Source organism: Thermobia domestica, chromosome 18 (genome assembly GCF_964235325.1).
Source record: "Thermobia domestica chromosome 18, izTheDome1.hap1.1, whole genome shotgun sequence".
In the NCBI taxonomy this organism is placed as follows: domain Eukaryota; kingdom Metazoa; phylum Arthropoda; class Insecta; order Zygentoma; family Lepismatidae; genus Thermobia; species Thermobia domestica.
Genome location: NC_137471.1, coordinates 162058437 through 162071078, shown reverse-complemented (window position 1 = coordinate 162071078; position 12642 = coordinate 162058437). Strand labels below are relative to the sequence as shown.

The 12642-nt window shown below is 36.0% G+C and overlaps 1 protein-coding gene across 1 annotated transcript; it reads right to left on the bottom strand.

The window, feature by feature from the left end:
- Nucleotides 1–3647: 3647 nt before the first annotated feature.
- Nucleotides 3648–12199, bottom strand: LOC145675345 (E3 SUMO-protein ligase ZBED1-like). Its single transcript, XM_081745745.1, has 3 exons — nt 11967–12199; nt 4440–4638; nt 3648–4238 (listed from the first exon to the last, which is right to left on the bottom strand). The coding sequence occupies exons 1-3, from the start codon at nt 12197–12199 to the stop codon at nt 3648–3650; spliced, it is 1023 nt and encodes a 340-aa protein (XP_081601871.1).
- Between the last annotated feature and the right edge of the window lie 443 nt (nt 12200–12642).

The window sequence follows — 12642 nt, the reverse complement described above, 5'->3', positions numbered from 1 at the left end:
CCTAACAAACCAAATAGTAACACATTTTATTTTCTTTTTTGGTCGCATATATACTTATTTCACAATGTCCACAGCATTGAAGTTAATTAAAATTCATAGAGGAAGTTCTCCTGATTTCGCCATTAAGGCGCCACGTCACACAGCGGCAACGATGTTTCGACTAAATCTTATACAGGTTTGTGCGCAGAATCCGACTCTGCAATAAGAAATAAAAGCTTCCATTTCAAATGTCTCAGCTAACCCTACTTAGCGGTAGGATGCGTTATCGTGCTTGGTACCATTGAATAACTTTGTTGATCCGACGCGTATTTCCCAAAATACTGCACCGTGTACAGATGGTCGGAGCTAATATCAAGCTCATGAACGAAGAGGGGAGTATCTAATTTAGCCGATTACAGCGCGATATCACACATCGACGAGAAAGTTTTGATTATACCTTAGAATATTTGCGATGTAGTCTCCGAATCTTCAATAAAATATTGGAGTTTCCATTTGAAAAATCAATGCCCGCCACTCCCTTCCAGAAGATGGAGGTAGAGTGTTGCGTTTGATATAATCGGATAGCTTCTCGAAACATATTGAATACTTTTTTTTTCTTTTTGCGCATTTTTGATTAGAAGTGTTCTTCTCCAGTTACTCTACCGTGCCCAAACTTTTGGTTCGCCCGTTATTTCAAACATAAATTAGCTTGACAGTTACAAACTATTTTTGATAATTTCACACCATTCGAGCATTTGCACATTATAGGGCCAATTCTACACTATCCTGATATCTTTTAATCGTCAGATAAGGTAACACTGGTCGCAAGGTATGTGTGTCATGTCGCACTGGTCGCAAATAATTTTGTGTAAGATGAGATCTACTACCGCGACAAGGTTGGATCATTCCGATAATTTATCTTTATCAGAGAATGGTGCAATCGACCCTAATGAATGTCATATTTTAGCGATTAGGAAACAATTATATCAATATATTTTCATTTCAGACACACAAGTCAAAAAACACCAAAGTGCAATAAGCAGATACTTCAACAGCTATACTTTTCTTTAATTTTCCTTTTCCTTTTAATTGTTTTACTTTTCTTCCCTCTACTTGCTGCTTTTGAATTTTCTGGTTTGCAACACTGATACTTCCCGAAGACCGAATGAAGAAGATGTGCCTTTCACTGCGTCTTCTGTCTAGTGTGTAGTGTGCTTTTTACCAGTGACGAGAAGGAACAGAGAATTGAACCAAACCTAATATTGTAATAATATTACAATAAGAGTAATATTAGTAATGTTATATTGTTATTGAAACTTGTAACAGAGGAGAGACGCTTTTGCTATTTTTGATCTAATGTCGTTAAGAAGAATAAAGGTATGATATATTCATGAATCTGTGAGATGTATTTCAGTTTTCTCTTTTGGTGAATTTTGGCAAGTTTATGTAATTTATACATTATTTCAAATAATGACATTCCCAGGCTTGTGATCATAAATTTGCATGCAAACAAAAACATTATATGTAAAGAAGCAGTTCTTGTTTTCATTATCAGTGCATTTTTAGAACAAAAGCTCAGTTGTCTAAAAATGACTTACAGACCTTCTTATTGTATCTTCGTGAGTGGCTGTAAAATTTATTAAGAAATCTGGTTGTTGGACACTACTTGTGTATAATTATCAATTTCATATAGTGTATTTTTTCTGTGTGAAGTATTTTTGAAAATAAAATAACTAATTACATAGCACACCATTAATATTTAGAAAGAAACTTTTTCATAAAATGAAATAACAACTTCATTTCTTTGTAATGAAAAAACTTGATGTATTTCGAGTTCTAGAAACTTGATGTATTTCGAGTTCACAAATTTTGTCAATGTCAACGCGTGTTCTTTTATCTTGCTTTGATTCTAGATGTAGAAAGTTTGAATTGAAGTATATATCTATTACGTATGTATCTTCCTAATAAACTTATAAAGTATACCAACAGTATATATAAACATTTAAAAACAAAATAATACAACTCTTGTATCTTTCAACACAAAACTCCACAATTTGCAGACAAATAAAACCGGTTTTGAAGCTTCTAAATAGTTTTGTAATTTATTTCGTACTTTCATTCTACTTGTTTAAGAGCATGTAGGTTAGGAGATAATACGAGCAGCAAATTTAAACGCATAAAGAAGTATGAATGTACTAGCAAATGGCTCCACGATACCACGTATGAAGGATATCTTAGCGAACCATTCTGACTTTTTTAATCCCTTCTACGTAGCTAAAATCAAAGAACGCTGAAATACGTATTTATTTATTTTAAATGAGAGGTTCAAATTACATGTGTGAAACCTTAAAAGTTTGCCTCACATTTAGCGAAACTTACCGTATTTTTTTATTTTATTTATTTATTTATTTATTTTTTGGTGAGGTTTAACTGGATTGTTGACGGAACTTGCACAATACAATATTTTAAAGTTTTTGTTTGCAAATAAACCTACATCTGTTTTATTTTGTGGTTATAATCACCTTAATTTCATCGCCAGTAACTAAACCTTCATAAATTAAACCCTAAGGACAACGACTTTTATTAGATAAACACTAGTGAATTCTATCAATTCAAAACAAGAAAAGAAACATAGGAAAATATGCCGAAAGGAAACAAAATGGTATTGATTGATATAGCTTAAGAAAAACTATCAAACTTTTACTAAACTTAAATTTTACGAGTTGAGTTTGATTGTGAAATCGTGTTTGCATATTGCATTTTAAGCATTTGTAGCGTTTTTTAATTTAAAATGTTATTCACCAGTGCAACTTGTGCCAACCTATTGCCGTTTGCAAGCGAGAGTTTTTAGATTTTTGTTCAAAAATATTAATATATCTGCATTTTCAGGGAGAAGTCTAGATCTACTGGCAATAACAATATTACTAGCAAGTGAAAATACTCGTTCAGATTCGACTGGAGTTGCTGGAATCACCATGAATTTTTTAGCAAGTCATGCTAATTTTCGAAGCCGATGTTCGTTAAGTTTCCACCATTCAAGGCTGTTGCCACTTTGCGAAAGACGCTGATCTGATTTATAAAGAGTAAGCTCATCTGTTACATTAGGACTTTTTGAACACGATGGAAATATTCCAAGCAAATAGTCTAATGCTGATGACCCACCGGACGATTGCTGTGATAAATCATCTTCTGATTCTTCAGATTCTACGAGCATACCATGAACCAATCTATGGATCTTTGTTTGCATTTTAAAATTCAGAAATTGTAATGATTTGTACTTTGGGTCCAAGAATGTTGCTAAGAGGTAACATTTCAGAACACTATTTGACAAAAAATCTGATGATTCAGAATCGCATAATGCATCGCCCTGAAGACGCTTTCCTAAGTCAACTGATATTGAAGATTTCAAGTTCTTAACAATTTCAGAATCTGAAGAACATTCCGACAGGTGGTTAGAAATAAGACCATAGCCTAATGGTAAAGCAAAAGAAATGGAACACTTTTGATCACACATAACTGTTGTAGCCATTTGTAGTGGCTTCAGTACTCGAACGATATCTTCCATGATTTGCCACTTGTCTTCAGTTAATGTTTAGTGACATTTCTATCAGAGAACACAGCAATTATTGCTTCTCTTTGTTCCAGCAACCGTTCGATCATCGAATATACTAATGTTTAGTGACATTTCTATCAGAGAACACTGCAATTATTGCTTCTCTTTGTTCCAGCAACCGTTCGATCATCGAATATACACTGTTCCAGCGAGTCTTTCTATATTGAATAAGGCGATCCTTTGATAACTTCAGAATTTCTTGTTTCTTTTCAAGCGCGACTGAAGCAGTGGTGCTATGTTTGAGGTGCCCTACCACTTTGCTACAGATTGAAATTATATTTGTTACCTCGCTTTTCTCTAAACTGGTCAGTATGGATCGCTGCAATGTATGTGCCAAACATGATACATTGTAAACCGGCAACAAACGTCCAGCATTAATCATATTCGATGCATTGTCGTGAACTAATGCAACTAATTTGTCTTTGATGCACCATTCCTCCATACACAGTTTAATAGCATTAGCTACAATTTCAGCTGTATGTCGTTCTTCTAGTTCAATTGTCTTGAGAACAAAATCTTCTGTACAGAAATTCGTATACAGAGCATGACATGTCACTGTAATGTAAGAACCTGTTGCTCGAGACGTCCATATATCTGTCGTTAAAGCAACTACTTCTGCTTCCTGTAGCCTCTGTTGTATTTGCTCCTTCAGTTCAGAATAAAAAAAGCTGCAAGCGTCTCCATAGTGTCCGCCTAGACGGTACGCTATAATCTGGTTCAAGAAAGGACATTAACTCCCGAAACCCTTTCCTGGGAGTAGATCTGTTACTATCATGTTTGGAATCCTTTTCGCAATCTGTTCTTCATGTTCTGGTGTGCACGGCCGGTTATTTTTAAGATATTTTACTATTGATCTTTGTTTATACGTTCGCTTTTTATTGTGTGTTTGAGGAACTCTAATTACATCATCACGCTTTTCTTCATTGGTGACAGTTTCACAGGAAACTTTCACAGTAGTATCTTCTGACATATTTGTGGCCTCAACACAGTCTGATGGTCCAGGAGAATCTTCAGAACTATCCGAATAGGAAGCTTCCACAAAGATACTGTTAAAAAAGAAAATGACACAATATTATGTTTAAGCAAAATCACAATGTAATTCTATGAACAAATTAAATATAAATTTATTTTAAGGACAAAATCAAAGAAATTATGAATATAAGCATTGAAACTTGTTTTAGTGTATTACTATTTGAATCATCAAGCCACTAAGTGGGTATGCATGTAACAGTTGTATTGACAAATTTGCCTCAGGAGATTTGTTCGTACTTCCGCTGTCTTGAAATTAGGGTGGTGGGAAACTGGATGGCGTTCTGGTCACCAGCATCCTTGTAGTAAGTTATCAGAGAAGGAAAAATATCCTCCATTAAAAGGAGATTCCATTCCATCTCGCCTAACGATTTATCAGTCACTGATATCTCCAAGAGAAGAATGTCAGCTATTTTAGGTGAGATGGGAATTCACATCCTGCCTAATCCCTTCTCGCCTAAAATGGCGGTAAGATACAAGGAGGGAATTTCTGCACTAAAGAGAGAATTCCTCTACTAGCATTTTAGCCAGATATTTTAATCAATATTTTCAATTTCTGCCAACTACAATATAAATATTTAATAAGTACTATACAACAAGAAAGAATAGGGGAGGGGGACGATTAAGTGGATGTAGTTCACTTTTGGTTTGTTTTGGGAAAACTGGAAGGTGCTTAGCAGACAGGAGCTAATCAGAAAGAGGATAGAAATATACAGGATAGAAATATACAGTGTTTCAAAACAACACTGACAACGTTTGGGAGCAGATTCCTGACACCAAGGTAAGACAAAAAGTATAGACCAACCTGGGTGTACAAATACTTCCTTTCGGTACTATGACCAGCCAAAAATCTGTCGGAAGATGCAAAAAAAAGCCATAACTCGAGAACAAAATGTCGGATCGAAGTTGGGGGAAAGGGAATGTTTATTATTTTTAGCCGTAGTTTCCATTAATACACAACTCGATGTGGTACAGAGCGGGGGCAATGGTCACCCCAAAGAAATTGAAGAAATCCTGGGATATTTTATTAAACGTTGAGTATAATGACATACGATTAAACTAACTAAAACTAAAGACGATGTTTCAACTAACAAAAGTCTTAGAAGTGGTCCAAATACAAGAACCTCGTTAGAATTCGAAAAAGGAAAGATAAGTATATTTGATTGATCTACTTTGTCTCAGTACAGAATTGGCTATCGAGGAAGAACTGAAATTATATGAAATCCAAAACGTTTAAATATTATGTCTTCTATGCTAATGAAGACAGAGAAATCACTCACGGCTATGTGGGTAGCATACGGGACTTTGGCATAGGAGACCCAGCTCCGATTCCCGGCAGGAACGCAAGCGGTTTGAATCTCACGTTAATTCGTAGCTCCATAGCTCATATAACTTTGCTACCGAAGGAATGCTAAACTAAAATCCGATCCAATAATACAGACAGGTAATAGATGGAAGCTAATTGTTGGAAAATAATTCGTGAAATAAGAATGTAAGTGAAAACAGATAATCCCGAGAAGACTCACTGGTACGATGGTATTCACCACGAACTTTTATAACCTGGGATCGAACGAGGTCCATCTCGCACCAGAAGTAAGCCCTCTATCACTAAGCCATCGTGACCCTACTTTGGAGAAAGCACTATGATTCTGACCGAAGTATCGGTCTAGAAAATATTGTGTGTGATAAACCAATGTAACTTACTAGAAGTACAAACAGTCAGAATGTGGAACTTCTTTCGTTCTGGTCGAATGGTTTTCGATAAGTACCTCGCATATGATAAATAATAGAAAATAGCAGAAACGTGAGAACAGCAGCCAACAGTTCTGTTCACGAGACCCGAAATTGTTCCAATATTGGACGGAATCAGTGATGAGAATTAATTTCTTTCTATTCATTCTTTATTTGATCATATTAAACACACATATACAGTAGTACCATCGAAACAAATTAAACACATGAATTGCTATTAACAACAGGCATATTATTAACGAACTGTTACAAAAAAACAAGAACAATTACTAAAGAAAGATCTATATGTATCACACAACATTGATTATGTGCACAATTAACACAAAATGCGGGAATGTATAATTTCAGTTGATATACAGCAGTGGTGTATCCAAAGGAGGTGTGAACATGGTCGAGAATCCCCTTCATCCTCAGAGACCAATTACCGTTAAGACAAAAATACTTGTTATCATAAGATTGCAATGTTATAACAACTTCATCTCCTCCCCCATTCAAAGGTATTGGTTATCCTAGTGGTGTACAGTGTGTATCATACGTATACCACATAGATGCTGACCTATGTACATTTGCTTTTTTTCACTATGAGGTACACTTGCGAACAAAATGAAAACAATATATGTTGTTAGGGACCCTCTCAAGAAAAAGCTGGCAAAAAATTGTGGGTGTTCCATTTAGTCTTCTACTATTTTTGAAAATTAAAAAAAAATACCAATTTTCAACCTCAAAATATTAAAAAAATATTTTCCGACTTTTCTCTTGCTGAGAACACCTAACATCTTTTTTTCATGCAAATCAGTTGAACCGTTTCGGAGAGAGAAAAAATCAATTTTCCTTCCCCTTCCTAACACCCCTCCAAAAGAGCTTGGGGGGCTGAAACTTTTGGAAACCGAGTTTCTCATAAATGTTAATCGATACTGTAAATTTGGTGCAGATATGCTTGGGGGAGCTTTCACATCCTTATTCCGCTAAGCCCTTTTTTCCAAAGTAGCTGTAACTGTAACGCGTTAAAAATTTCTAAGGAATATACCTAGTTTGCTTTAGTTTCTTTTGCGTTACATTTCGGACGAGTAACTATTATGTGTATTGTTTTCCGGAAACTAATCTTTATTTTATTTCCTGTTGTAAATCTCTTAGAATGGAGCAATGGAGCATGAACTGTCAGTGACCAATAGTCACCGACACACAAAGAAACAGATAAGATCTTAGGGCCACTTGCTGGTTTCAGAAGGGGAGTATTACCTCAGGGAAATCACGTGTACTGTTTGCAAGCCAAGCACCTGGAAGATTTTGAAGTAGATTTTTACAGCTCTAAATCAATACATTCAGTGAGTGAACTACAAGTGCAATGATAGTCTAGCTTTGATTAACGAAAATATTTCAAAAAATACTTTTTCTTAAAAGCTGAGGATGAGGATATAATTTAAAAGTAAAATGTCTGAAGTGTACCGGCGGGAAATATTTATCAATAAGCAGGAGTTCGTCTACATATTTCAAGAAACATCTGAAGTTTTTTTTATTATTATTATTTCTAGAGTATATCGAAACAGTACCCACACAAGCATTGCGGATAAAGCTATTGTCCAAATGTTAATAATTTCTTTACACGTGCTCTTACTAATACTATATTAATACTTTCTTCAATACTTCATTCTTATTTAGTGCTATTCTGATTATACTTATGGAGATTTGTTTATATGGAGAGATATGGAGAAAAAAGATTTCATTTTCTCAAGAAATTAAAAAAACGAAATGTATATAGAGTGTATGTGAAGTAGGAAGTGTCGGAGTAGGTGAAGTAATATGTCGATTGGTTATCGTGACAATAATATAGCGATTTTATACTATATATTCTTTCAACTTGAATAAATAGGTTTTAAGTTAATCATCGAAACGTAAAATCTTTGACGTAAAAAATATTCTAAAATGTTTTATAGGATATAATTATCCTTATAAATCAATAATTAAGAATCGCGGTTAATATATACAGTGGCGTATTTACGATTTTGTTTCGGGGTCTTTGCCTGAAAATGTGAAAATTCTGCAAGATGTTACATATACTTTATTATAGTAAGTAAGATTTCGGGGGGAGGGGCTTAAGCCTGGAAGCCCCTCTAAATACACCACTGACGAAAACTCGATTTAGGGGCCGTTCAAAAGTTTTGTAGGCCCTGATCCAATTAGCCCAAAAGATCTAATATATTTCAATAAAAATTTTTCTTGTATGCCTTATATCTGGAGAGCTACATGCAGTATAGACATACCCAAACTATCTCTTAACTCAGTATAATGTGCTCATTCCGTAAAAGGGGGGCCGCCGTGGCTCACTGGTAGAGCGTTGACCTCTGGTGTTTGGGGTACCGGGTTCGATCCCAGGAGCCCGCCAAGTGAACTTTGTGGTGGACAAACACCGTGTGCGTGGGTTCTCTCGGGGTTCTCCCGTGTCCTCCCACTTTCTTCATTCCACGATTTCATCCATTACTCATCATCACCGTCTCCTTTAGCCTAACCGGCATAACCTTGGGACGTAACACTCAAAGATTTCATTTTTTCATTCCGTAAAAAATATACGAAAACTCGATTTAGGGGCCGTTCAAAAGTTTTGTAGGTCCTGATCCAATTAGCCCAAAAGATCCAATATACTTCAATCAAAAATTTTCTTGTATGCCTTATATCTGGAGAACTACATATAACTAACTAACTAACTCTATGGCGTATGGAACCCGAGGTTGAATGCCGCGTTCAAAATAGCTCTCCATTGACTTTTATCCTTAGCCAATTGAATCCAATTAAACCCAAACTATCTCTAAACTCAGTATGATGTGCTTATTCCGTAAAAAAATACGAAAACTCAATTTAGAGGTACCACCCTGGCATTTGCCTGGTGTGAATGAGGAAAACCCAGGAAAACCTCATTCAGGATGGCTGGCATGGAAAAGCGTTTTACACTTTTTCGACCGAGTGCCCCCACCAGGAATCGAACCCGGGACCGCTCACACCGAAGGCGAAAGCGCTAGCGACCACCAAAATGCATTAAGACCCGTATTCTGCATATCCTTAACACATGCACTTATAAGCGTAATATATACATTGTGTTCCGAAGTCGTATCGATCATTTTCTTCTATTTACCAGTAACTGCTACTTCTTTAAAATTATCGAGAGATGAAAAAATAGTATCTTAATCTGTACGTGTCAATTTTGGACAAATCCTCACGCTATATTTATGGCGCACAATTATGACAAATTAAACACTTCTGTATTCAGGGGCGGATCCAGGGAAGGGGGCGATCGCCCCCCAGAAGATAAAACTTTCTTATTTTATATATATATATAAATAAAACACATCCCAAAGTTTGGAGCCTTTAAAAGTAGCAGTATTACAACCCCGGCCCCCCAGAAGTTGGTTCTGGATCCGTCCCTGTCTGTATCTATTGTGGAAAACAATGTTTCACAATAACATTTAATTATCAAATTTCTTGTTAAATAAATGAAAAGAACACTCATAAGCATCGCTGCTAAAAGGGATGTTAAACACAAAATGAAAATCATGAAAAGAACTGCCCTAGGTTTTTAAAAAAAAATCACCGAATGTATAATACAATGAAAATTTGTATTTGCAAATAAGACACTGTTCAAGAATTAGGATGTTTAATGTTTTATTCTAGATTATAAATTTCAAAATAGTGGTCATAAAGAGGCTGGTAAGAGTTTTATAGTGTGTACTGGTCATCGACCTTAATAAAAATAACCGCAATATATAATAACGGGCTGTTGGCAACCCTAGTTAGTATGCACAGGGCTATAACAATATAAGAAGCCTCAAACTTTTATGTACAGTAAGGAACACTTCTGAATGGTACACCCATATGGAAATTTACGGCAAAAGTGTACCATCCAGAAGTGTCCCTCCCGGGGCCCACCGGGGCTGAGCCCCGGTACTTTTTTAATTGCCGGGGCTCAGCCCCGGATCTTTCCTCGTTGCTTTTTTAAAAATTTTCTCCGCATCTGAAATAATGTTGATAAAAATCGTACTTTAACTTTCCTTTGTCACTGTTTCGGTAGCTCTGTGGCTCACAATAATGTAAAATTCAAGTGCATTATTGAGGCAACGGGGGAGTGAGAAAATAGCAGAAACAAGGTTCTTTTCTCTCCGGTCCCTGCTGGTAATTTTCTTTCTTCTATTTGTTTTTCAACAGGGGCTATAGCTGAGCTATCCTTGGGGGAGGAAGGGGGGCGGATAGTGACAGAAACTAAGAAGTTCTTTCTTCTACTGTCTTGTGTGAGCTTTCTAGATTTTCAGACTCCTTGCAAGAAAATACTATAGCCCTACCGAAGGAAAACAAGCTCATATACAGAACAACCGAGGTGTTTAAGGCCCATAAAGAGAGAGGAGGCATATACTGGAGAGAAGTACAGAGAGCCATAAAAGAGAAATATTTTAAAGAAGTTCCCTTGAAAATGAGTGGAAGGAAAAACAACGCTTCGGAAATTAACAAAGGACAGTTCTATGAACAGAAGGTGCTTGACTGAGAAGGACACTGTGTACTTCGAAATGATGAAAATTAATTACCCTGAGTACTATCCGGAAAATATTAATGTTGATTATAGCGAACAAGACTTGAAAGAATTGTGTGAATTGTTTTCTTTGTGTTTTCGAGAAACTATTCAAACTTTAAGGATAGTGGAGGCAGGCAGGTCTTGGGGAGAATGAAGGTACTAATGCAGTGTGTGCAAACGATACCAGTCAGCAATGCTGAGTGTGAGAGGGGTTTCAGTGTAATGAATAATGTTGTCACGCCAACTAGAAACGCTCTATCGGTTGGAAGTGTGTCATCTTTAATGACAATAAATAATAATGGTCCGCCATTGTCCGCAACCCCTCCCGTACGTTAAGCGCTGGATATCACAAGGAAGAAACACCGCCCTCTCAAGTTGCTAGGAAAGTAATCGAGGCAGAAGAAAAAAATCGAAGGAAGCTTTGTGGAAACTACTGTGACTTAACTGCACCCATTGTCTTATAAGAGGTAAATTCAGCTATTTTGATATTATTATTCACATAAAAATTATGTGAAAATTCTACGTTGTCATGAGATTTTTTGATATTTGTTTGCACAAGTTTTCCAAACTCTATTTAATATGGATGTGCCTGGAATTTTACAAGATTTGACTAAACCGCACACACACACACATTATATATATGGTAGCCAGGAAGGGATCCGGTACTTTTTTATCACGAATTTAAACACTGCCCTTACTGTACATCCCATTATCCCTTAAAGCCACTTTTAAGGTAAAATAAAATAACGAAAGTTTGGTTTGTTTCAGTTTACCGCCCCACGGTTATGCCATGATGACTAAAGGAGACTTGGACTTACTGATTATAATGGAATCTGAACCACTTTTTCCGTTCAACTGTGTCCCACCGGGAAACGAATCCACGCGTGCCGTAGGCAAGCTTGTTAGCCACTAGACCAAACGGGTGTCCAAAATAACGAAAGTTAAATATTAAATGAAATATTACATGATAAAACACACGACGGTATATATCCCTTGAATCAAATTACATAAGAAAGAAAAGTGTTTAAATCTTCTTACCTTAACGTGATGTGTTTTGTAGAACCAGAGATTCCAGGATCGTCATCATCTTCTGATTGAGTGTTCCGTGGAATCACTTTATTAAAACAAGACATGTGTTTAGTTCTCAAGTGCGATAACAAAGCACTTGTCGATCCTCCTTTGCATCTAAGTACTTTTTTACACAAGAAGCATTTAGCTTCTTCTCTAGTCTCGGCACGTTCAAAGTATTTCCACACTTCACTCCGTGACATAGTGTGCTTTGCTTCACCTTAATTGCTATTTTCACCCTTATCTTGCAGGTCACTGAAATGAATATTAAATGCTTGCTCAGTGCGTTTGCGCAGTTGACCTTGACAATCGTTGCACCATATGCACCTGCAAATGTTTACTATCAAAAGCTCGACACATTATAGGCTTAAGACTTTTAGGTTCCAAAACGTTCAAATTAGAATAAAGTACATTTAAAGACGTTATACGTTAGGATTTTGTTTTATGTATTACAGAAAATGACATTTTCGTACATTTGATTACCAGTATATTTTAACAATGTTAGCTATTGTGTACATCGAAACATCTTTTAATACAACAATATTTCAGTTTTAAGCTAACAGTTTTAAGCTAACATCTTTTAAACAAAATAAAATATTAATAGAACTTTCCTTACCTGGAGTTGTTATTCAAATCTGGTACAAGT

Bases quoted from the DNA above. Each gene is read 5' to 3' on its own strand.
- LOC145675345 (XM_081745745.1), bottom strand. From the start codon at position 12,199: ATGTCACGGAGTGAAGTGTGGAAATACTTTGAACGTGCCGAGACTAGA. The intron at 4,639-11,966 runs GTAAGAAGATTT...CTTTTTTAACAG, and splicing joins ACAAAACACATCACGTTAAG to TATCTTTGTGGAAGCTTCCT. The intron at 4,239-4,439 runs GTAAAATATCTT...TCTGAACTGAAG, and splicing joins CGTATAAACAAAGATCAATA to GAGCAAATACAACAGAGGCT.